This window comes from Aspergillus pseudodeflectus (genome assembly GCF_044049435.1).
Source record: "Aspergillus pseudodeflectus strain CBS 756.74 chromosome Unknown BJX68scaffold_46, whole genome shotgun sequence".
Taxonomy (NCBI): domain Eukaryota; kingdom Fungi; phylum Ascomycota; class Eurotiomycetes; order Eurotiales; family Aspergillaceae; genus Aspergillus; species Aspergillus pseudodeflectus.
Genome location: NW_027263822.1, coordinates 35,064 through 57,633, shown reverse-complemented (window position 1 = coordinate 57,633; position 22,570 = coordinate 35,064). Strand labels below are relative to the sequence as shown.

The following is a 22,570-nucleotide window of genomic DNA, read 5'->3' as shown; positions in this document are numbered from 1 at the left end:
AGATTTCCCCATAGTTCTGGCCCCACAGCGGACTGGATCGCTTCGATTGGAAAATGCACTGGTGTGGATGTTTGCGAGAGGACAGGATCTTGATGGGTGGCACTGGCGTTTCTCTCCTTGGATGATCGGCGCAAGCTTGCAAAAGAGGTTCGTGACTGGAAGACGTTCCCACAGTGGCTTCCGTGCCTCAGATTGACGATTTGGCCCGGAACTTTGGACACGTCGGGCCGGAAATACAGCCACTGGTGTCGCCAACATCGCGCCACGGCCCTGCGCCGTATTGGTTGTCCTTGCTGAGGGCCTAGCGGAATTAGGATAAAGCGTCGGCAGCTATTTAGAGAAAAAGTAAACACGGGAATCGGAGTATCTCGCTACGCATGGTGCAGCTCTTCGTCTCGGCGCCACTCAGAGTCTCGAATCGTGGTTCCAGGATTTTTGATCTTCAAGTCCACGTCCCAGTCGAACATCCCTCAACCAAGTGGGCTCGCTGCCTCATCGAACAAGTGGTTCCATGTGGCCGGGTTTCGCATTGTTTTTCCGAGTACAAAGCAGAATATTAAAAACATGTCCTCATGTCATGGTTGCGTCAAAGGGTAAACCGATCGGCAATCCACCTGGCCAGGTTGGACGATGTTGTTGGTCATATTATTTGACATAGATGAGGGCGGCTGGATAGGTCGTCGACCAATTATGGAACAAGATCGCAAACCCGTAAGGTAGGGTCTTCGTGTGCTGTCACAGAAGAGGTGCGTCGAGTGCTTGAACCTGCTTTTTGCCAGATCTTTGCGGAAGGCATTGCGAGTCTGGCAGACTGGCTCTGTCAGTTCTGGGAGGAAGCTAATCCAGAAGTGAATTTTTCCAGGCCATGCAGTCACTGACACACGATGGGGAACCGCTGCTGTCCTACCCTTGGAAAAAGCAAAGGCCACGGCTATTGCGTCAATTGTCAAACCTTGCTGACCGCTAGGTCCGCCACGAGGAACATGTTTTTGAGCAGTGGAGTGACTGGTCTTGAAAATTTGTGGCTGCCAAGGCATCGAGGACCAAGTGGAACTATGGGACCCTCCCAGGCACGGATCTCATTTCAGATGGGATGATCGACGTGATGGGGAGTGGAGCCGAACGAAGGAGAATTAGCTCCCTCAGTTCAACGAACGATAACAGTCCGTCACCGATACAGAAGCTGCTATCGGGTAGCTAGGCCGTCGAGGACGTGTGGTTTGTGAGGCGGACTTCTTGTCGAGGTCTTGCTGCCACTCTCGAATGCCGACCCCAAGCGCGTCTGCTCGACTGTTGGGTCTTTTCTTGTCTATACTTACATAATTCTGTGTTCGGAGAATCGCAGAGGATTAGCTGTCTGAAGCACTGCTGGAGAGTTTCGTCTTCTTGCTCTCTATTGACATACCACATTAATACCAACCATAATTTTTCTCGATATGGCGCCAAATATGCCTGCGGCCGCGGTCGCCTCAAATCAGACTATTGCGAACAATGATGCGATCGAACAGGACATCCGAGAGATTTGCGCAGAGGTGTTGCGCCGACCGGTGGGAAAGATCAAGTTGAATAGGTCTTTCGTCGCCCAGGGAGGAGACTCCCTTCTGGCGATCAAGCTGATGGCGCGCTGCGCCGAGGCGGGGTATACCATCACTATCCACGACATGCTCCAAGCGACGAGCCTCAAAGAGCTTTGCCAGTCCGCGAAACAAGAAGGAGGTAGTGACTTGTCAGGACCTTCGGTTTCTCCCTCTCCGCTGGACGGTCCAGCGAAGAGCGCTGACACCGCGACGTTACCGCTAACGGGCGCGCAGAGACTGTACGCCTCGGTTGGAGCGTGGGATAGTAAGCTGTTTCGAATCGAAGGCGATGTCGCGGAGTCAACAGTCTTTACAGCCTTGAAATCGCTTGTCAGCAGTCATTCAGTCCTCCAAGCGAAGATCACCACCCAAAACGAAACTCAGGAAATGAAACTCACACACGGCACTGAAACCAAATCATTCGCGTATAGAACGACTGAGATAACGAAAGATCTGGAGAGACTCGATGCGGAATGGATGGAAACTGGATACAAGGATGGGCAGGATGCGGAGGGGAAGCAGCCTTCGAAGTCGCTGTTTGGCGCTGTTGTGTTTGTGCAGGCGGGCACGTGCCTTGCTCGCTACCTTCGCATCGACCTGCACCGCGCCATCATCGACGCAACATCCTGGAACATTCTCCAGCGCGACCTCCAGAATGCTCTGCTTGGAAATGCCCTCGAAAAAGGGCAGTCGAAGGATGACTTTGGGGCCTGGATGCAATCGCAAACCGGTGCGGCTTCTGTACCGGACACAACACAGAAAGAGACGGAAAGTGCCAACCACATGAATGGACAGAGAAGCAATAATGGAGATACGGTGGACGAGAATCGCAACCCAGTGGATTTGGCTGCGCTAGAGACAGAAGCGATGATACTTGAGCGACTGGAAGACGGAGCCATCCACGGGGTTCTTCGCACCCAGCCAGAGGACTTTGTGATTGCGGCGCTGTCACTAGCCTTGACAGCGGCTTATAAGCCTTCTGCCGATAATATGACGTTTAATGCCATTACGAACGAGAGGCCTCGGGCCGGTCCTGGTGTTGCGTCAAATGTTGTCGGTTGCTTTGATGTGATCACGACTCGCGACATACAGAGAGAACAGACGACTGGTCTTGACCTGCTGCGCCGAGTCAAAGATGCGCGCATGGGGTTTTCTCTGGGCCTGTCAGATGCAAATCAGGCATACCATGTCCTGTTAGACCTACGGAAGCTCGAGCGAGCCACAGATACGAATTCTGCAGTCTTGCATGAGCTTCACCAGTGTAACGAACTTTTGAGCCTTCCCCCGGGATGCCTTGTCTTTGTCGAGGCTTTTTGGCAACGCGACCAGCTACAAATTCGTCTCCGTTCCCGGGCGGCTGTTTTGAACCAGGAGCAGTTGGGGCTGGTTGCTGGCACATTTCGGGCAGCCCTGAAGGAGCTGATCAGCGAATGTCAGGCCACTCAACCTCATGGAACCCTGAGTGACTTTCCATTCTTAAAGCTCACGTACCCCGAGTTAGACAGTCTTGTGTCAACTCATCTCCGAGCTGTAACCTCAGATCCATTGTCCGAGGTGGAAGCGGTTTTCCCTTGTGCCCCCAGGCAGGAGGCATTTCTCGTTGCCCAGGCGGTCTACCCTGATCTATACCAGTGCTCTTTCGTTGTGAGAATTAACGCAGAGACCTCAGATCAGCCACTCAACGTTGCAAAATTACAGGCTGCCTGGGACAGGCTGGTAGAGCGCCACCCAGCACTCCGAACAATATTCATTGAGAGCTCCAATCGCCAAGGGCACTTCGACCAGGTTGTGCTGAAACCCCGATTAGGGCGAACAATTTCTGTAGTGGAAGGAAATCAGGATACCGCGACTGAACTGGCGTTACGTCGTCCAGTTGTCTTCAAGAACTACGAGGCCACACATAAAGCCACCCTTTGTCGCATCTCGCCGTCTTCGGCGTATCTTCGGCTCGATATGTCCCATGCTGTTGTCGACGGACAGTCCGCCCAAGTGCTGCTGCGAGATCTATCCCAGATCTACAGCAGCCAGAAACTAAGCAATCGCGTGATGGCATACCGGGACTTCGTCAACTACCAAGCACAGCTCCCGATACACGATTCCATGGCGTATTGGTCGAACTACCTCTCCGGAGCCCAACCCTCCCACTTCCCGCTGTATGGCGACCCACTAGGCCGGAAGGATATCAGAAGCCTTCGTACAAAGATTAACCTAGGCTCCGAACGCCTAGAGGAGTTTTGTGGTAAGTTTAACGTCACCCCAGCTAATATTTGCCAGGTAGCATGGGCTTTGGTGCTCCGATCCTACACCGGCCTGGAGGATATCTGTTTTTCCTATGCCACCTCGGGACGTGACGCGCCACTGAAAGGCATTAACAACGCCGTCGGGGCCTTTCTCAACGCTGTTGTTTGCCGTGTTCGCGTCCCACCAACCGCGACAGTCTCCCAAGCCTTGGGGCAGGTAAAGAGCGACTTTGTGGAGAGCCTGTCCCACCAGTATTTCTCTGCCATGGACGAGGCACAGTCGGGTGACTTCGCTCGTCTGAAGGGGAATACTCTGATGTCCTGTCAAAGAAAGGCAGCTACAGAGCTGCAGGGATCTGGGCTCGGATTTGAACTCGTCGATGCTGTGAACCCGAATGAGGTAGGCTGTGAATTTTCCAATGTTCAAAAGCTTTCTACATAGACTAATAGCGTATCAGTACGACATGTCGATCAATATTCAGATAGGATCGGAAGATCTCGAAGTCATGATTGACTACTGGCATTCGCGTATCGAGCAGCGTACCATTGAAACCGTCGCCCGGTCCTTTGAACAGGCCTTTGTCAGCATTCTCAATGAGAACCGTGCAAAATTGGGACAGATCGATATTACTTCTCCGCGCGACATTGGCCAGCTTCGTGAATGGAGCAAGGATATACCGCCCAAGGTCGACTACCGCATCCATGACAAGGTTTATGAACAACGTCTCCGGCAACCGGATGCCTGGGCAGTTCAGGGATGGGATGGAGATTTGACCTACCGGCAACTGGACGATGCGGCGAACAAGTTAGCATCTCACCTTGTCAGCCTCGGAGTAGAACCTGAGGTCAAGGTCCCCATCTGCTTTGATAAATCGAAATGGGCCGTGATATCTCAGCTTGCAATCCTCAAGGCCGGAGGTTGTGTTGTTCCTCTTGGCACGAAGCAACCGATCAGTCGCACCGAACTTATTCTTAAGGACCTGGAAGCAACGATTGTTCTCACGACAGGCGCTTATGCTGCGCGCTTTGAGGATCTCTTGACTCATGTGCTGATTATCGACGAGGGCTTTATGGCCGGCCTGCCAGAGACCGAAAAGCCCCATTGCGCAGCGAATGCAGATAACTGCGCCTTTATCATCTATACGTCCGGTAGTACAGGTGTTCCTAAAGGCGTGGTTCTCCCCCATTCCAGCCTCTGTACTAGCCTGCAGTATATGGGTGCTCGATTCAAGCTTGGGCCTCATACGCGAACGGTTCAATTTTCAGCTTATACTTTCGACATCTCGATCCAAGACATATATACTACTTGGCATTACGGAGGTTGTCTGGTTGTTATCTCGGAAGAGGACCGAATTAATGGCCTAGCAGCTGCTATGGTCCGGTACCAGGTCAACTGCGCCGGGCTTACATCAACAGTAGCGGGGCTAGTCTTCCCGCATGATGTTCCTTCGCTCAAGACACTGGTTCTCCTTGGTGAAGCTGTCAAGCCAGCGGTTGTTGACCAATGGATTAACCATGTCGAAGTCTTCAATGCTTACGGGCCATCTGAGTGCTCGATGCAGGCTAGCATTAACCAACTAACTCCAGGATGCAACGCCCTTAACATCGGTTACGCTTTTGCTGGAGCCCTCTGGGTTGTGGATCCCAATGACTACAACCGCCTTGTCCCGATCGGCGCACCTGGAGAGCTTTTAATTGAAGGTCCGCTCCAGGCCCGCGGATATTTGAACGACCCGGTCAAAACTGCGGCTGCCTTTGTGACGGATGCAGTATGGATGATCAAGAATGGGTTTGGTGCCGGGCGGCGCTTATACCGAACTGGAGATCTTGTTCAGCAGAATCCAGATGGCTCGATTACGTATATCGGACGCCGCGACACTCAAATCAAGGTCCGTGGACAGCGAGTCGAGGTCGGCGAAATTGAACACCACTTGTTACAGCAGGATGCCGTTCTCGATGCAGCAATTATTTACCCTCGTCAGGGTCCCTGCCAAGATCGCCTGGTCGGTCTCCTCACCCTACGGGACTTCTTTGCAGGAAAGGGATCTGGACAAGAGATTGTGCCTGTCCCAACGGAGAAGCTGGCTTTTGTCAAACCCCAAATGGCCGCAGCATCTGAACAGCTCTCACACCACGTATCCGAGCATATGCTGCCGAAGGTCTGGATCCCGCTTGAGAGTATGATGCCACAGAACGACTCTTCGAAATTGGACAGGAAGAAGCTGGGTCAGTGGCTCGAAGCCATCGACACCACCTTCCTGGAGGCGCTTTCCAAGTCATCAGATATTGAAGTTATCGGTCGCGAACCGGAGACTTTCGTTGAGCAGATGATCCAAAATGCATGGGCGGAGGTATTACGTTTGCCGAAGGGCCAGGTTCCCGTGGAGCACAAATCATTCCTCAGTATTGGTGGTGACTCTATTACCGCTATGCACGTTGTATCGTGGTTACGCATCCGTGGCACCACAGTCGCGGTGCGAGACGTGCTCGAGAGCAAGTCTATCGCGCAGTTGGCCCAGGTTGCGCAAGCGACGGGTGGAGCTACTGAACAGGCAGACAAGCCGTTCCCTGTATCGGCCATTCAAAAATGGTACTTTGAGTCAATCGCTCCTCCGGATGCTCCCTTGAAGTCTGATGGAGCATACTACTACAACACTAGCATCTGCCTAGTGCCCCAACAGCATCTCGAATCCAGGGTCGTGGCTGACACAATCATGGCCCTTACCACGCGCCACTCAGCTCTCCGTTCCCGATTCCAGGGTGATGCCATCAACGGATGGCACCAGAGGATTGTCAGCGAGAAGGAACAGCCTGCCGATGTGAAGAGCCATACTGTGGCCAGCGAACAAGAAGCGGAGAGCATTATCGCTGCATGCCAGGTGGGCTTGGACCTGGAGAACGGACCCGTATTCTCGGCTAGACTGATCAACATCGAAGGAGCAGAGTCATCCCAGCTACTATTTCTGACCGCGCATCGTCTGGTCGCAGATCAAGCTTCCTGGGATATCATCCGCCAAGATTTGAATATTTTGCTACAGGGAAAACAGCTTGCAGATTATAGCCCTCTACCTCTCCAGACACATACCAGGCTTCAAACCGCACAGAGTACATCCTTATTCGACCTCCCAAAACCAGACTTTGAGTACTGGGGTCTGAGCGAATCCAACATTTACGGAGATGAAGTATCTGAAAGTGTGGCGCTTGACAAAAATCTCACCGAGGCCCTGCTGCAGGATGCAAACCGCGCTCTTCGAACGGAGCCTGTAGAGATTCTCTTAGCTGCTCTCTTCAGTTCGTTCAAGGAGGCATTCAGTGATCGCCAAGTTCCCGCTGTGGTTGAGACGCTTCCTGGACGGGATACTGACGAGTCTGGACTCAATGCCTCGAATACTGCTGGATGGTTCGAAAGCTTGGCACCGGTGCACATCAGCCCGGAACCCTCCCAGGGAGCGCTTGTCATTATTCAACAAACAAAAGACGAGAGACGAAACCTACTCAAAAAGGGCTTGCTAACCATCAACTCCTTGCTCCTCAGCGCTGGAGGGGAGAAGAGCTCAGCCGAACATCAAAGGATGGAGGTACTTTTCCGATACGCGAGTCAGCCACAGAACGAATCATATGAACTATTTGATGTGAGAGAAACTACTGGTCCTGAGCTTTCTGCTATTGGCGCAGACGTCCGTCGTCCAGCTGCATTTCACATTGTGACTACTGTATCGGAGGGCCGGCTACACATCGAGTTTAAGTTCAACCGCAAGATGAAGCATCCACAACACATTCACGATTGGCTACATGGTTATGTCAGTACGATCCGATCTTTCGTATCGGAGCTTACGAGCGCAACACCAACATTCACATTGACCGATTTCCCGCTCGTTACTCTGACACCAGAGAGCCTTAGAGCGCTTCAGCACGACATCCTGCCGGACGCGAACATCACGCCACAGGAAGTGGAGGACATATACCCGTGTTCCCCAATCCAGCAGGGTATCCTGATGAGCCAGGTCAAATCCCCGTCGGACTATTACATTCAGCAGTCATTTGAAATTGTACCTACGAAATCATCTGAGGCACTCGTCATCGACCGTCTGCTCGCAGCCTGGCAGACCTTGGTAGACCGCCATCCGATGCTTCGAACAAGATTTGTCCGCGCCGCATCGGGCTCAAGCGACCGCATGTTTGATCAAATTGTGCTTAGGTCCTGTAAGGCTGATGTCGAACATAAGGAGTGCACTGAGGATGAACTTCCAGCGAATCTTGCTGTCACCACGAACTTGGACGAACGCCATGTTGACAAGCGACTCGGTCATAAGCTCATAGTCTACACCACTCCTTCGAAACGCACATACGGTCAGATTATTGTCAGCCATGCGCTGGTAGATGCATCGTCCCTTATGCTTGTTCAAAAGGAACTTGCTGAAGCATATGATGGAAAGCTCGTTTCTGATACATGTGGCCCGTCATACAGCGGGTATATCTCCTATCTACAACAAACTCCGGCCGATCAGGCTTTGGAATTCTGGACTAAACGACTTGCTCAGGCTGAGCCCTGCCACCTACCCGCGCTTACAGCGGATGGAACTCTGCAAGCAGTTGAGGGAGATGCTGGCGAGCGTCAGCCGCTGGAAACTGTGTCTGTCGATATTGATTGCGTTGACCGTCTTCATAAGTTCACTGAGGCGAACGGTGTCACCACCGCCAATATCTTCCAGCTCGCATGGGCTTTGGTTCTCTCCCAATATACCGGATCTACGAATGTGTCGTTCGGATACTTGTCCAGCGGCCGGGATGTGCCAGTCAAGGATGTTCATCAGATGATCGGCCCGCTAATCAACATGATGGTGACCCACATTAACCTCGATCCTGGCATGAGTGTGGAAAGAACGCTTCGAGAAATTCAGGACAACTTCTTCGACAGCTTCAACTACCAACGGGCGCCATTAATCGAGATTTGGCACGCGCTTCAGCTCCAAGGCCAAAGCCTGTTTAACACTGCCCTTTCCTACCGACACGTTGTGTCTGCTGAAAAAGACCAGCTTAGCCTCTCCCTGGAACAGATTGTTGGCGAGGACCCCACCGAGTACGATGTTACTGTTAGTGTTTTCGCTGCGACAGATTCGATTTCCGCTTCCCTACAGTACTCGCCTGGCTTCCTTGCTCCTGAGAGCGCCAAGGGTCTACTATCCTGTCTCCAGGAAGCCATCCGTTCTCTTGTCAGTGCACCAGATTCGCCGACCGGTAAAGTCAACATCCTGCCGTCAGACGACATCAAGCGAGTCTGCAAATGGAACGCTGAAATTCCCTCGGTGGATGGGCATCGTCTCATCCATGATTTGTTCTACGAGCAGCTACAGCTTCGGCCAACTGAGACCGCGGTTTGCGCCTGGGACGGTGACCTCACATACCAAGAGCTGGACGACATGACGAACAAGTTAGCTCACCATCTATCAAGTAGCCTTGAAGTAGGCCCAGAAGTGATGGTCGCGCTTTGCCTGGATAAGTCCCGGTGGGCTATCCTTGCTCAGCTCAGTGTTCTCAAGGCCGGAGGAGTGGTGGTCTCAGTGAATCCTAAACACCCGACACAACGTCTAGAGCTTATCCTCAAGGATATCGACGCGCCGGTCATATTGACCAGCGAGCAATACTCTTCTCGATTCACACATCTCGTTTCAAATGTGCTTCACGTGAATGAAGAGTTGTTTGCGGGCCTCCCTGCCCAATCCGAACCGCCTAGCCCCAAAGTTACCCCTGATAATGCTGCCTTTGTTATTTACACATCGGGCAGTACTGGTATGCCGAAGGGAGTGATTCTAACCCACCTATCCCTGTGCTCTAGCTTCCGAGCTCATGGCAAGATTTACGGAATGACGCCGAGTACGCGGTCGCTTCAATTCGCGGCTTACACGTTCGACGCCAGCATTAGCGATATCTGGGGCACTATATCCCACGGAGGATGCGTCTGCGTTATTTCAGAGGAAGAGCGGATGAATAACCTCCAAGCAGTTATTGAGAAGTACGAAGCCACTCATGCTCAGGTTACTCCAACGGTGGCTGGCTTGCTGGACATTCCGAACATCAAGTCGCTCACAACACTCATTCTGGGAGGTGAGGCTGTCAGAGAAGCCATGATCGAGGAGTACGCGAAGGCTGCTGGTCGAGTCAGGGTTCTCAACGGCTACGGTCCCTCAGAATGCTCGATCTACACTACCTGCAGTTCACCCCTCGTTGACAAGAAACAAGCGCTGAACGTCGGACGACCCCTTGTCGGAAGCGCATGGGTTGTTGCGAACGGCGAGGGTGTGTGTCCTGTCGGCGCCGTTGGAGAACTCTGGGTTGAGGGTCCGCTGCTCGCCCGTGGTTACCACAACGACCTGAAAAAGACGGACGCGTCTTTCGTCACGAACCCCAAGTGGGCCAAGACTGTTGGACTGGAAGGTCACCGGTTCTATAACACGGGAGATCTTGTGCGTCAGGCTCCTAATGGTGATCTCATCTACCAGGCTCGAAAGGATTCACAAGTCAAGATCCGTGGCCAGCGTGTGGAAGTAGGCGAAATTGAATACCGCGTTAAGAAATTACTCCCTGCCGTCAAGAGTCTTGTTGCAAGCCTCATTAGCCCCGGTGGCAAGTCCTCGAGTTTGGTGGTCTCCGTTGCAATGGAGTTGGATGAGCAATTCCTTCAGCGTCACCTCTTAGCTGGTGACCTGGTACAAGAAACTTTCCTACCGAGCGGGCCACATTTGAAGGAACAATTTGAGAAGCTCCATACTTCGCTCTCCGAGGTGTTGCCGTCGTACATGGTTCCGACATTGTTCATTCCCGTCGACCACCTTCCTCATACTGCATCCAGCAAGCTGGACCGTCGAACCCTAAAGCAGATGCTGGAGAGTTTACCTGAGGAGGCCCTCTTCCAGTACTCGTTATCGACAAGCACAAATGTAGCACCCACCACTGATACGGAAAGGAAACTGCAGTCTCTGTGGGCTACTATTCTGGGTGTTGAGCTCGACCGTGTCAGCATCCACGATCACTTCCTCCACCTCGGAGGAGACTCTTTCACAGCGATGCGACTCGTGTCAGCAGCAAACGCTACGAAGGTTCCACTAACAGTAGCCGATATATTCCGCTTCCCCAAGCTGCAGGATATGGCTGCTCATCTTGACGAGCAAGTCGCACGCCGCGAGGGTACCGAGGACATTGCCCCCTTTGCTCTGTGGAAAGATGTCGATGACACAGGAAGCGTTGAGAGTCAGAGAGAACTTCAACGTATCACGGGCTCATGCAAGGTTACCGTAGACGATATCGAGGATGTGTATCCTTGCACGCCGCTGCAAGAGGGTCTCATGGCAATTACTACCCAGCAGCCAGGATCCTATATTGGCCGTTGGGTGTTCCGCATCCGAGATACCACTGACGGAAAAGCGTTCAAACAGGCCTGGACAGAGCTGACCCAGAGGGTGCCGATTCTGCGCACACGAATTGTGCTGGGAAAGCAGTCCGGCGCTCTCCAGGTTGTTCTTCGTTCGTCCGCCGCTTGGGGTGGTGGCAACAACCTGAAGCGATACTTGGATAAGGATTTGCAGGAGTCCTTCGTTTATGGCCAGCCTTTGGTCCGACAGGCACTCATAGAAGCCGACAATGGAAAGCGCTATTTTGTCCTTACTGCACATCACAGCGCTTACGATGGATACAGCTTAGGAAAGCTCTTCGATGCAGTGTCTGCCCTATATGCCGGGCAGGAACTTCCACCCACACCGTCAATTTCCCGACTCATTTCCTACCTAAGCCAGCAGGATAAAGACGCAGCTAAATCCTTTTGGCACGCCCAACTGGAAGGCGAGCTGGGCGCTCCCTTCCCCTCACTTCCCCGCCCGTCCTACAGGCCCCGACCAACACAGAAGCTCAGTTCAGCTACAGACATCGGCTCATTTGGCGGAACGAATACCCTAGCCTCCACTCTTAGAGCTGCTTGGGCGCTCGCCGTTTCTGCCTATGGTGGAAATGATGTCCTTTTTGGTGTCGCGCTTTCCGGACGAGCTGCCCCAGTGCCAGGAATTCTGGATATGCCTGCACCAACAATTACCACCGTCCCGGTACGGCTGCATATCGACCCAAAACAGCCGATTCAAGAATATCTCGCGGCCGTCCACCAACAAAGTGTTGACATGATTCCATTCGAGCACACGGGACTGCAAAACATCCGTCGATTTGTCGGCCACGAGATTGATCTTCCCCACCTTTTCGCGGTGCAGCCGGCGCAAGAACATGAGAATACGACACAGGCCAAGCTCCTGGAATACGAGCACGGTCATGTTCCTGAGTTGAACCTCGATGGCTATGCGCTTACTGTTGAGTGTATCACAAGTGAGGCAAATGACGGCCATGTGAAGATCGAGGCGCATTTCGATGAGCAAATGATCTCGACAAGGCAGACGCAAAATCTACTCAGCCGGTTCATCCACCTGTTGAGCCAGCTTGTCAAGATTGACCAAGATCAGAACCAGAAACAACTCATGGATCTAGAGATGCTAAGCACAGAGGAGGCTACCCAGCTCGCTCAATTCAACAAGGATATCCCCACAGTCAAACAAGCTCTCGTTCACGAACTTGTCTCCCGACATGTCGCCGCAGACGAGGCGGCCCCCGCAGTTTGTTCGTGGGATGGCAATTTGTCCCGTGGGGAGTTGGACCGACTAGCAAACAAACTGGCCCACCATCTTACGACATTGGGCGTGAAACCAGAAACGATGGTTGCCCTCTGCATGGACAAGTCCAAATGGGCGCTGGTCGCCAACCTGGCGGTCCTCAAGGCGGGCGGTGCAGTTGTTCCCATCCGGGCTGACCCAATCCAGCGTGTTCATGCTATCCTGCAACAAACAGGCATTACAACAATACTAGCATCCGAGAGCCAAGTCCAAGCGCTGAAAGGCATAGCACCCAACATTCTTCCCATGGGAGATGATCTGCTCAATTCGCTCTCCACACCAACAGAATCCGTGAAATCAGATGTTTCCCCCTCGAATGCTGCATTTGTCATCTTTACCTCTGGGTCTACTGGTACGCCCAAAGGGGTCGTGCTTGAGCATGGCGCTATGGCCACTAGCATGCAAGCGCACGGCGCCAAATTTGGGATGAATTTGGCAACTCGTGCCTTCAATTTTGCCCACTTCACCTTTGACATTTCGCTCCACGATATCATCACGACCCTCCAATTCGGTGGTTGCGTCTGCCTGCCTTCGGAGCAGGAGCGAGTTAATGACATGGCTGGCGTTATGCGACAGATGGGAGTGAATTATTCATTCCTACCGCCCCGTGTCATCCACACGATCAAACCTTCTGATGTTCCCAATCTGAAGACTTTGGTTGTTGGTGGCGAGGCTGTGCAAGCGGAACACCTCGAGCCGTGGCTTCAGGATGACATTCGAGTCTTCAACGCCTACGGGCCCGCGGAATGCTGCATCGCCTCAACTTGCAACGAGGTTGCTGACCGGACTCAAGTGCCCAACATCGGTCGCGCTATTGCTGGCGGCCTCTGGGTTGTTGATGAGAATGATTACAATCGGTTGCTTCCTCCCGGAGCTGTTGGTGAGCTTCTTATTGAGGGCCCACTCCTTGCCAGGGGCTACCTCAATGACTCTGTCAAAACCTCGGCGGCGTTTGTTGTGAATCCTTCTTGGATTTCTCAGCTTCCCGCAGCCGGCTCCCTGGACCACCCAAGTCAGACAAAGGAACGCCGCATGTACCGAACTGGTGACCTGGTGCGCCAGAATGAAGACGGATCGCTTGTATATGTTGGCCGAAGCGATGGGCAGGTCAAGATTCGTGGCCAGCGTGTCGAAATCGGGGAGATCGAGCACCATGTTACGGAACACCCTGCTGTCGTTGAGGGTGTGATCGTATACCCCCGTCGTGGTCCCTCCCAGTTTCAGCTCGTCGGAGTCTTGACCCTGCAAGGCTTCATCTCAGCCGCGCCAAACCAGGATATGCAGCCTACTGCCGCCGACCTACTACCCAACGCGTTGAAGCAAGCTTCATCGGTCCGCGACTATCTGCATACACGGGTACCAGAATATATGATCCCCCATGTATGGGTTTCGCTTACCTCCATGCCGCACAATACTTCTGATAAAATTGACCGGCGGAGACTCACCCAGTGGTTGGAGACAATGGACAATGAGTACTTCGAAGCTGTCACTCAAAGTAGAGCCGAAGAAACCACAACTCCGTCGACTCCCGAGGAGCAAAACATCCAAGCAGTCTGGGCAGAGGTGCTTCATGTACCCATTGAGAAGGTCTCCCTTACTCGTCCTTTCCTCAGCGTTGGCGGTGATTCTGTCACGGCTATGCAAGTAGTAGCTCGATGCCGCTCGCAATACAGGATATACGTCACCGTTCGAGACGTTGTCCAGTGCGATTCCATCACTCAACTGGCGAAGAAGGCTGTGGTGAAAACCGTTACTGCTGAGACGGACAGCCACCCGTCAACAACCGCGTCTGCTCAAGTGTCAACCACAAGCAAGCCGCCTGCATTCGACATCAGCGCTGATGATCTAGCTCAACTCGAGTCAGATGTCCTTCCTCGTGTTGGTGTTGAGAGTCTGTCCAGAGTGGAGAGCATATATCATTGCTCCCCAATCCAGCAGGGTATCTTGATGAGCCAAATCAAGGACAGCTCGACCTACCAAGTGCGGCAGGCTGGAGAGATCCGATCTGTTGACTCTTCAAGCATTGACATCAACAGGGTTCTCAAAGCCTGGGAAGCTGTTGTTCAGCGCCATTCAATCTTACGAACATTTTTCGTGCCTAGTCCATCGGGACAAGAGTTGTTCTATCAGGTCGTGCTTAAGAACTACGTGCCTAAAACGCCGGTTCGGTCATCGCGTGATGTCGACGACTTCCTCGCGTATTTCGCTGAGGCTGAGCGTCCACAGTATGGACCTTCGCAGCCGCCATTCCAGCTTACTCTGTCACAAACGCCCACCGGACAAGTGTTCGCTCAAGTCGACGTCAATCACGCCCTCATGGATGCCTCTTCTATGGACTTGATCCTGAACGATCTCCTCCTCGCCTACGACAACAATCTCTCTACCTCTCCTGCGCCATCATACAGCACCTACGTCTCATTCATTCAACAGACATCGGCGGATGAGTCCTTAGGTTATTGGACAAGGCGTCTTGCGAACGCCGAGCCAACATATCTGCCTTCTGCCACTGGTTCGAAGTCGGTAAAACCAACCCTCAGCAGCGTTTCAAGCGAGATCGGAAACATACAACCGCTCCAGGACTTTAGGGATACCCAAGGTGTCACCCTTGCCAACATCGCGCAATTAGCGTGGGCTGTCGTGTTATCCAGATACGTTGGCTCTCAAGACGTCACGTTTGGATACCTGTCAAATGGAAGGGATGCACCAATTGCCGGAATCCACGAGATGGTCGGACCCATGATCAATATGATGGTGACCCGCGTCCAGCTAGCAGAATTGAAAACCACTGTTGCCGAAGCCGCGAAACAGGTTCAGAACGACTTCCTCGATTCATTCGCCCACCAGAGGGCCTCGCTTGGCGATATCCAGCACGCACTCCGTGTTCCCGACCGTGGTCTGTTTAATACGACTATGATCTACAAGCCTAAGGCGCCGATGGGAGAACAGCATAAGAGAAGCCTGACAATTCACAGTCTTGCCGGAGAGGATCCCACGGAGTACGACGTGCAAGTCAAAATTGTTACCGACGGCAAGAGCATATCGCTCGATCTTGAATACGCCACAACCTTCATGGACAGAAACTCTGCCCGTGGTCTTCTTGAAAGCCTGAAATGCGCACTAGCTTCTATTGCCGTCAATCCCCACGCAAGCATTGGCGATATCGATGTAATTTCAGCGGCCGATGTTCAGTCTCTACATAGGTGGAATTCTGCGGTTGATGCCACTGTTCCGGGAACTGTCCATGATAAGATCCACACACAGGCTCTATCTCGGCCTGACGCCCAGGCGGTATGCGGCTGGGATGGAGAACTGACCTACTCCCAGCTGACCAATCTGTCCAACCGGCTCGCAAATCACTTGAGCACTCTTGGAGTGTGCCAAGAGGTCATGGTTGGCTTGTGCTTCGACAAGTCGATCTGGACTGTCGTGTGTATGCTGGCTGTTCTCGAATGCGGAGGCGTGGTGGTACCTCTGGGTTCCCAGCTCCCTGTCCAGCGTCTACAACATATCCTTGAAGACACCGCGGCTCCGGTGGTACTCACGACGGCTAAGCATGTTTCCAAGTTCTCCGACATAACCGCAGCTGCCGTCCTCCAGATCGACGGCGACTTTTTGACGTCACTTCCGGAAACCACGATTGACCGAACAGAAGCAGAATTAACATCCGACAGTGCGGCTGTTGTTATCTATACTTCTGGCTCCACCGGGCTGCCGAAGGGTGTTGTCCTCACACACGGATCGATCTGCACGAGCATAGAAAGCCACGGGGCTAAGCTGAACATGGGCGCCCATACAAGAGCACTGCAGTATTCCGCCTACGTGTTCGACCTCAGTCTGCTCGATACCTTCTCAACCCTTTGCTTCGGAGGCTGCGTCTGTGTTGTCTCGGAAGAGGATCGCGTGGACATAAACAGTCTCACCCAGAGGATGGAGGCAATGAGCGTGAACCTTGCCGTGCTGACTCCGACTGTGGCAGGCCTTATGGACCCCAAGGCCGTGCCAACTCTCTCTACCCTTGTCCTGGCTGGAGAAGCTGTCCCGACAAGCGCGGCCGAAACCTGGTCCAAGCATGTTACCTTGTTCAACGGATACGGGCCTGCTGAATGTACGATTCTCGCTACCGCCAATGGCCCAATTGTCGAGAAAGAGCGCGCGCCTAGTGTGGGAACTGCCCTTGCGGGTGCAATATGGGTAGTCGACACGGAAGACCATAACCGTCTCGCGCCCATTGGAGTTATAGGGGAACTTCTCATCTCCGGTCCACTTGTGGCTCGTGGGTATCTTAATGACCGAGCACGGACCGCAAAATCATTTATCACTGACCCTGCATTCATTGTCAAACACGGATTCCACTCGTGGGCTGGGCAGCGAATGTACAAGACTGGCGATTTGGTTCGCCAAGATCCTGCCGATGGCTCCATCACATACGTCGGCAGAGCTGATGGGCAGGTCAAGGTCCGAGGTCAACGTGTTGAGGTTGGAGAGATTGAGTACTGGGTGAAGCGACACTTCTCTGAGGCCCAGACAGTCGCTGCTGGGCTCATTAAAGCCCAATCCGGCCATGAAATCATAATCGCGGCTATCGAGGTTCAGAAGGATAACTCGGAAACTGCGACCACTCTGCTTGATGTGTCGGACTCTCTGAGGAAGAGGTTCCTCCAGCTTCAGACCACGCTTTCGCAGATACTGCCATCCTTCATGGTCCCGTCGAAATACATTCCTATTCAGAATATTCCCCTTACGGCTTCCGGAAAGATCGACCGGCGAGCTCTTCGATCCTTGCTAGAGAACCTTACAGAGGATCAGCTTACACAGTATGGCCTATCTGACTCTGACGACACTGAGCCATCAACAGAGACGGAACGCCGCCTCGCGGACCTCTGGGCAGCTGCTCTTAATACCTCCCGTCATATTGGCGCGAATGCTCATTTCTTCCGCCTTGGAGGTGATTCCGTCACTGCTATGCGCTTAGTCGCTCTTGCCCGCAGCGCTGATCCTCCAATAATGCTCACTGTGGGAGACATTTTTAAGCACCAGATTCTGTCTGACATGGCGAAGCTTGTCAATGCCAGTGAGGGGACTATCGATCCTGGTGTAGCGGAGGTAGCTCTCGCCCCGTTTGCACTGTGGACTGGATCTGAAACTGTTGATCAAAGCCAACTTGAGCATGTGGCATCACAATGCAACGTGGAAGTGACTGATATTGAGGACATATACCCATGCACTCCACTGCAAGAAGGTCTCATGGCCATCACAGCGCAACACGCTCAAGCGTACATCAGCCACTGGGTCTTCCGTCTGGACAATAACATCGACGTCACCCGTTTCACCAGTGCTTGGAACCAGCTAAACGAAATAACGCCGATTCTGCGCACTCGCATCATTCAAGATTCAGAAGGCGGCACGCTGCAAGTCATTGTACGGGACCGTTTGACATGGACCAAAGTACAATCAGAGGTTCAATCTTACATTGCTCAAGACTCGACCCTATCCATGTCCTTCGGAGACCCATTGATGAGGTTCGCCATTGTGACCAGCGGAGAAGCGCAGTTCTTCGTCTGGACAGCGCACCACAGCACCTACGATGGATGGACCGCAAGAAAGCTGATGGAGGCGGTCTGGGCACTTTATTCCAGCCAGACTGCTCCCGCATTCCAACCATTCCATCGCTTCATTCAGTATCTGCAGACGAGCTCGCCTGATGATGCTCGCGAATACTGGCAATCTCAACTCGCCGGTGGGATGGGTCCCAGCTTTCCCGAGACTCCTAATAATTACTCTCCCGGCCATGTTGAAAGCATCACTCGTCGGATACCAGCCAGCAGCACCAACGAGTTTACCACCTCCACTCTTCTAAGAGCAACTTGGGCCTTGATTTTGTCACAAGAAACTGGCAGCCAGAATGTTGGTTTTGCAACCGCCCTGTCTGGTCGCACGGCTCCTGTTATGGGCATCCTGGATGTTATGGGTCCTACAATCACCACTGTTCCTGTTCGCGTGGCTCTCGATTCCGCACAGAGTGTTTCTGCCTACCTCGATGCGATCCAACAGCAAGCAACAGACATGCTGCCATTCGAGCACACTGGTCTTCACAACATCAGCAGGATGGTGTCTGTGCCTTTCAATTTCCACCATCTCTTCGTCGTTCAACCCGCAGTCGACCGCCTCGATCAGGTCGAGTCTACGTTCAAGGGTATTACACCAGTACCACTCAAAACATCCGGATTCCATAGCTACCCCCTCGTGGTTGAGTGTAGCACTACCACAGCCCAGACCGAGAACTTCATCGACTTGCAACTTCAGTTCGACCCAGCCGTTCTCTCTCCTGAGAGAGCGAACGCATTGTCGGAGCGCTTCCACCACGTTTTTACGCAGCTACAAAATGTCGCCGGCGGCAAAGAAAACAAGGTACTTGCCGACGTCAGCTTCAATACCCCAGAAGATCTAGGGCGAATTCAGGCATGGAATCAGTTCGACGACCGCATGGCTGGAGCAGATACTTGCATTCACGAGTTGGTCTATCAGCAACAGCTGTCACGCCCTGATGCGCAGGCCGTTTGTGCATTTGACGGGAATCTGACATACCGCGAGCTCGACCAACTAGCCTCTCGACTTGCATATCACCTCAACGATCTCGGCGTTGGTCCAGAGGTCAATGTCGCTACCATATTCGAAAAGACCCAATGGGCGGTTGTCACATATCTCGCTGTTCTGAAGGCTGGAGGTACTATCGTGCCTATCAACCATCAGCATCCTAGACAACGCGTTGAGGGTCTTATCTTGAACACTAAGACCAAGGTTATCCTGACTTCCCAAGATACAGCGCGCCTTCAAGATCTCGTCCCTCATATTCTAAGCGTGAATCAAGAACTCCTAGATCAGCTCCCACCTCCCAGAGGCACGCCTTTGCCTATCGTGAAACCAACAGATCCAGCCTTTATTATATTCACCTCTGGAAGTACCGGCGTGCCAAAGGGCGTCGTGCTCCAACATACCGCTATTGTCTCAAGTATGACCAAGGGCCATGGATCGTTCTACGCTAGCCCCGGCACTCGAGCCCTACAGTTCTCTGCTTTCAACTTTGATATCAGTATCGCGGAAATATTTACAACCCTGTCCTTTGGCGGCTCCGTGTGTGTTATTTCTGAAGACGACCGTGTCAGCCGCCTGCCAGAGGCCATGGAGGAGGCCGGCGTCAACTTTGCTATCCTTACTCCGACCATTGCCAATCTTTTCAAGCCCGAGCAAGTTCCTAGTCTCAATAAGATGCTCTTGGTTGGTGAGGCCCTTCGACCCGAGGTGGCGGTACCATGGATCTCGAGCCACGTCGAACTGTACAACGCCTACGGCCCAGCCGAAGCCTCGATTTTGACGACCTATAGCAGCCGCATCACTGATCCTAGTCAAGCCCCGAATATTGGCTTCCCATTGGCGCATAGTAACCTCTTCGTTGTCGACCCCTTTGATTATCATAAACTACTCCCGGTCGGCATGGTCGGTGAGCTTCTCATTGAAGGGCCGCTTCTCGCTCGCGGCTATCTCGGTGATGACCAGAAGACTGCTGAGGCATTCGTGACAGATCCCACTTGGCTACACCAGTTCAATCTCGGCCCGGTCACGGGAAGGAGGTTTTACAGAACTGGAGACTTGGTGGAACAAAAACTCGACGGTTCCTTCGTATACATGGGCCGACGAGACACGCAAGTCAAGATTCACGGGCAGCGGGTTGAGATAGGTGAGATCGAATACTGGGTCAAGACCAAATTCTCGGGTGTCCGTGAGGTGGCAGCAGGTCTTTTCAAGCCATCACAGGCGGATGATGCCCTGCTGGCTGTTGCGATGGAGGTGCCAAGTTTAACAGAGACGGCAGGCTTACTCCCCATTTCCGACTCTCTACAAGATGCATTCAGGGATCTTCGCCGAGAACTCCTTGAAGTCTTACCATCTCACATGGTTCCCCAGCTCTACCTTCCGTTCGGTAAGCTGCCACTCACGGACTCCGGCAAGCTTAACCGAAGGGCTACGTGGGAGATTGTCCAGGAATGCACGTCGTGGTCGCAGTATTTCCCCAAGGATGACATCAAGGTCGAACCGTCCACAGAGACTGAACGCCTGCTACAAGGTTTGTGGTCGATCGCATTGAAAATCCCCGCTTCTTCCGTCGGCGCCACAGACGACTTTTTCCGGTCAGGGGGTGATTCCATCTCGGCTATGCGACTGGTAGCCGCTGTTCGCGAGCACGCCCGGCTTTCATTGACGGTGGCTGACGTATTCAAACATCCTGTTCTGTCTGACATGGCTGCTGCGGTTATTCAGATCGAAGAAGCAACTCAGGTGGTTACAAAGTACGAACCGTTCTCAACAGTATCAGTTAACGCAAAAGAATCTCTCGAGAGCCTTCTTTCAATTCCAGGTGAAATCGTCGACGCAGCACCTGTTACAGATCTTCAATCTCTCGCTATCACCACCTCTCTCCGCAAGTCGCGCGACCTCATGGCGTACGTTAGCATTGATGGAAAGGGTGCCCCAGATATCGCTCGCTGGGAGGTCAGCTGCACGGAGCTAGTCAAGCAGCACGATGCTCTCCGAACAGCATATGTCTACCATGAAGGCCAGCTGTTGCAGGTGGTCCTCAAGGACTATACCCCGGGAATCACCCGATATGAGACGGATGGACCTATCAAGCAATTCTCCAAACAGTTGATTGCGCAAGACCTGAACCGACCACCAAAGCTCGGACAGCCATTCCTTGAATTTGCTATCATCACCTCTCCCTCGGAACACCGCATCCTTTTCCGCCTCAGTCACGCCGAGTATGACGCCATCTCCCTGTCCTACTTCGTCAACACCCTCCAGGAAATCTATCAAAGGTCTCCTCTAACAAACTACGTGAACTTCCCGCGCTACGTCTCGAGCCTTGCCAGTCAGGACCTCGAGGCTAGCCGCGAATACTGGCGAACGCTACTCAAGGGTACTTCCATGCCTGCTATTTCCGCCAAGTCCGCCTCTCGCCGCCTGCCAGCTAGACAAATCTACCATGCCGCCCGAAGGGTGCCCACAACGAAATCACTCCCAGCAGGCATCACCATGTCCACTGTCATGCGAGCTGCATGGGCCCACACACTCGCCAACCACATTGGCAACCCAGACGTCATCTTCGGAGAGGTCGTCTCAGGCCGCAGCAACGGCGACCCAATCACCGAGAAGACAGCCGGCTGCTGCGCAAACATGGTCCCCGTGCGCGCGTCAGTCGAAGGAAAGACTATCCGAGATCTCCTCCACTCGCTCCAAAAGCAACTCGTTGACCGATTACCACACGAGTCTCTCGGCTTCCGCGACATGATCCGTTCCTGCACCGATCTACCACAGGGAACACTGTTCTCTTCTCTCTTAAACCACCTGGACCAGGCCTCCGAATGGACACTTGACCTCGACAGCGGAAAGTACAATGTCTCCGTTGCGAAGACTGATGGCGCGGGCGACGTCTCAGATGTGTCTGTTACCTCCACTGCGGGGGCAGACTATGTTGAGATTGCAATGGCGTATCTCGAGGACGGGATTAGCACCGAGGTTGCTGGTAGTATCTTCAACCGGCTTTGCGAGACGGTGGATACCTTTGTGAATGGGGATCTTGGTTCTACGCTTGAGAGGATCGTTCCGGTGCCAGGCGTACAGCCCGGAGATGAAGTGGAGCCTAAGTTCAAGGGAGATCTTGTTGATGCTAGCATCGTTGCGTTTGAACTGCAGAAAGTGGGAGTGGATGTTACTGTTGATGATGTTATCGACCAAGGTTTGAGTTTGCCTTGATGTTGTATTTTTCTTTTAACGTTGTTATGTTGCTATGATTTCCTGTTGTTAAAATTAGATGTTCCGTCTCAAATAGATCTATTCTTGATTACAACCCGCTCTACGTACAGTTCTTAGACAAAAGTCTCCGTGCAGTAATTTTGCCAACCTACCAATTACAACATGATATTATAATACCCTTAGTTTGTTCAGGAATGCACCTTGTGGTCGCAGTACAAGGATAGGCAGAATACGCGAAGTA

The 22,570-nt window shown here is 52.9% G+C and overlaps 2 protein-coding genes across 2 annotated transcripts; one reads left to right on the top strand and one right to left on the bottom strand.

Annotated features, from left to right (window-relative positions):
- Nucleotides 1-455: 455 nt before the first annotated feature.
- BJX68DRAFT_243921 (uncharacterized protein) lies at nucleotides 456-1,675 on the bottom strand. The gene is made up of 2 exons (XM_071041221.1): nucleotides 1,406-1,675; nucleotides 456-1,325 (listed from the first exon to the last, which is right to left on the bottom strand). The coding sequence occupies exon 2, from the start codon at nucleotides 1,035-1,037 to the stop codon at nucleotides 576-578; it is 462 nt and encodes a 153-aa protein (XP_070895575.1). The 5' UTR covers nucleotides 1,038-1,325; nucleotides 1,406-1,675; the 3' UTR covers nucleotides 456-575.
- BJX68DRAFT_270129 (uncharacterized protein) lies at nucleotides 1,449-22,329 on the top strand (the record flags this gene model as incomplete). Its single annotated transcript, XM_071046540.1, has 4 exons — nucleotides 1,449-3,816; nucleotides 3,856-4,217; nucleotides 4,276-13,902; nucleotides 13,972-22,329. 4 exons carry the CDS (start codon nucleotides 1,449-1,451, stop codon nucleotides 22,327-22,329), a joined length of 20,715 nt encoding a protein of 6,904 aa, XP_070895574.1.
- Between the last annotated feature and the right edge of the window lie 241 nt (nucleotides 22,330-22,570).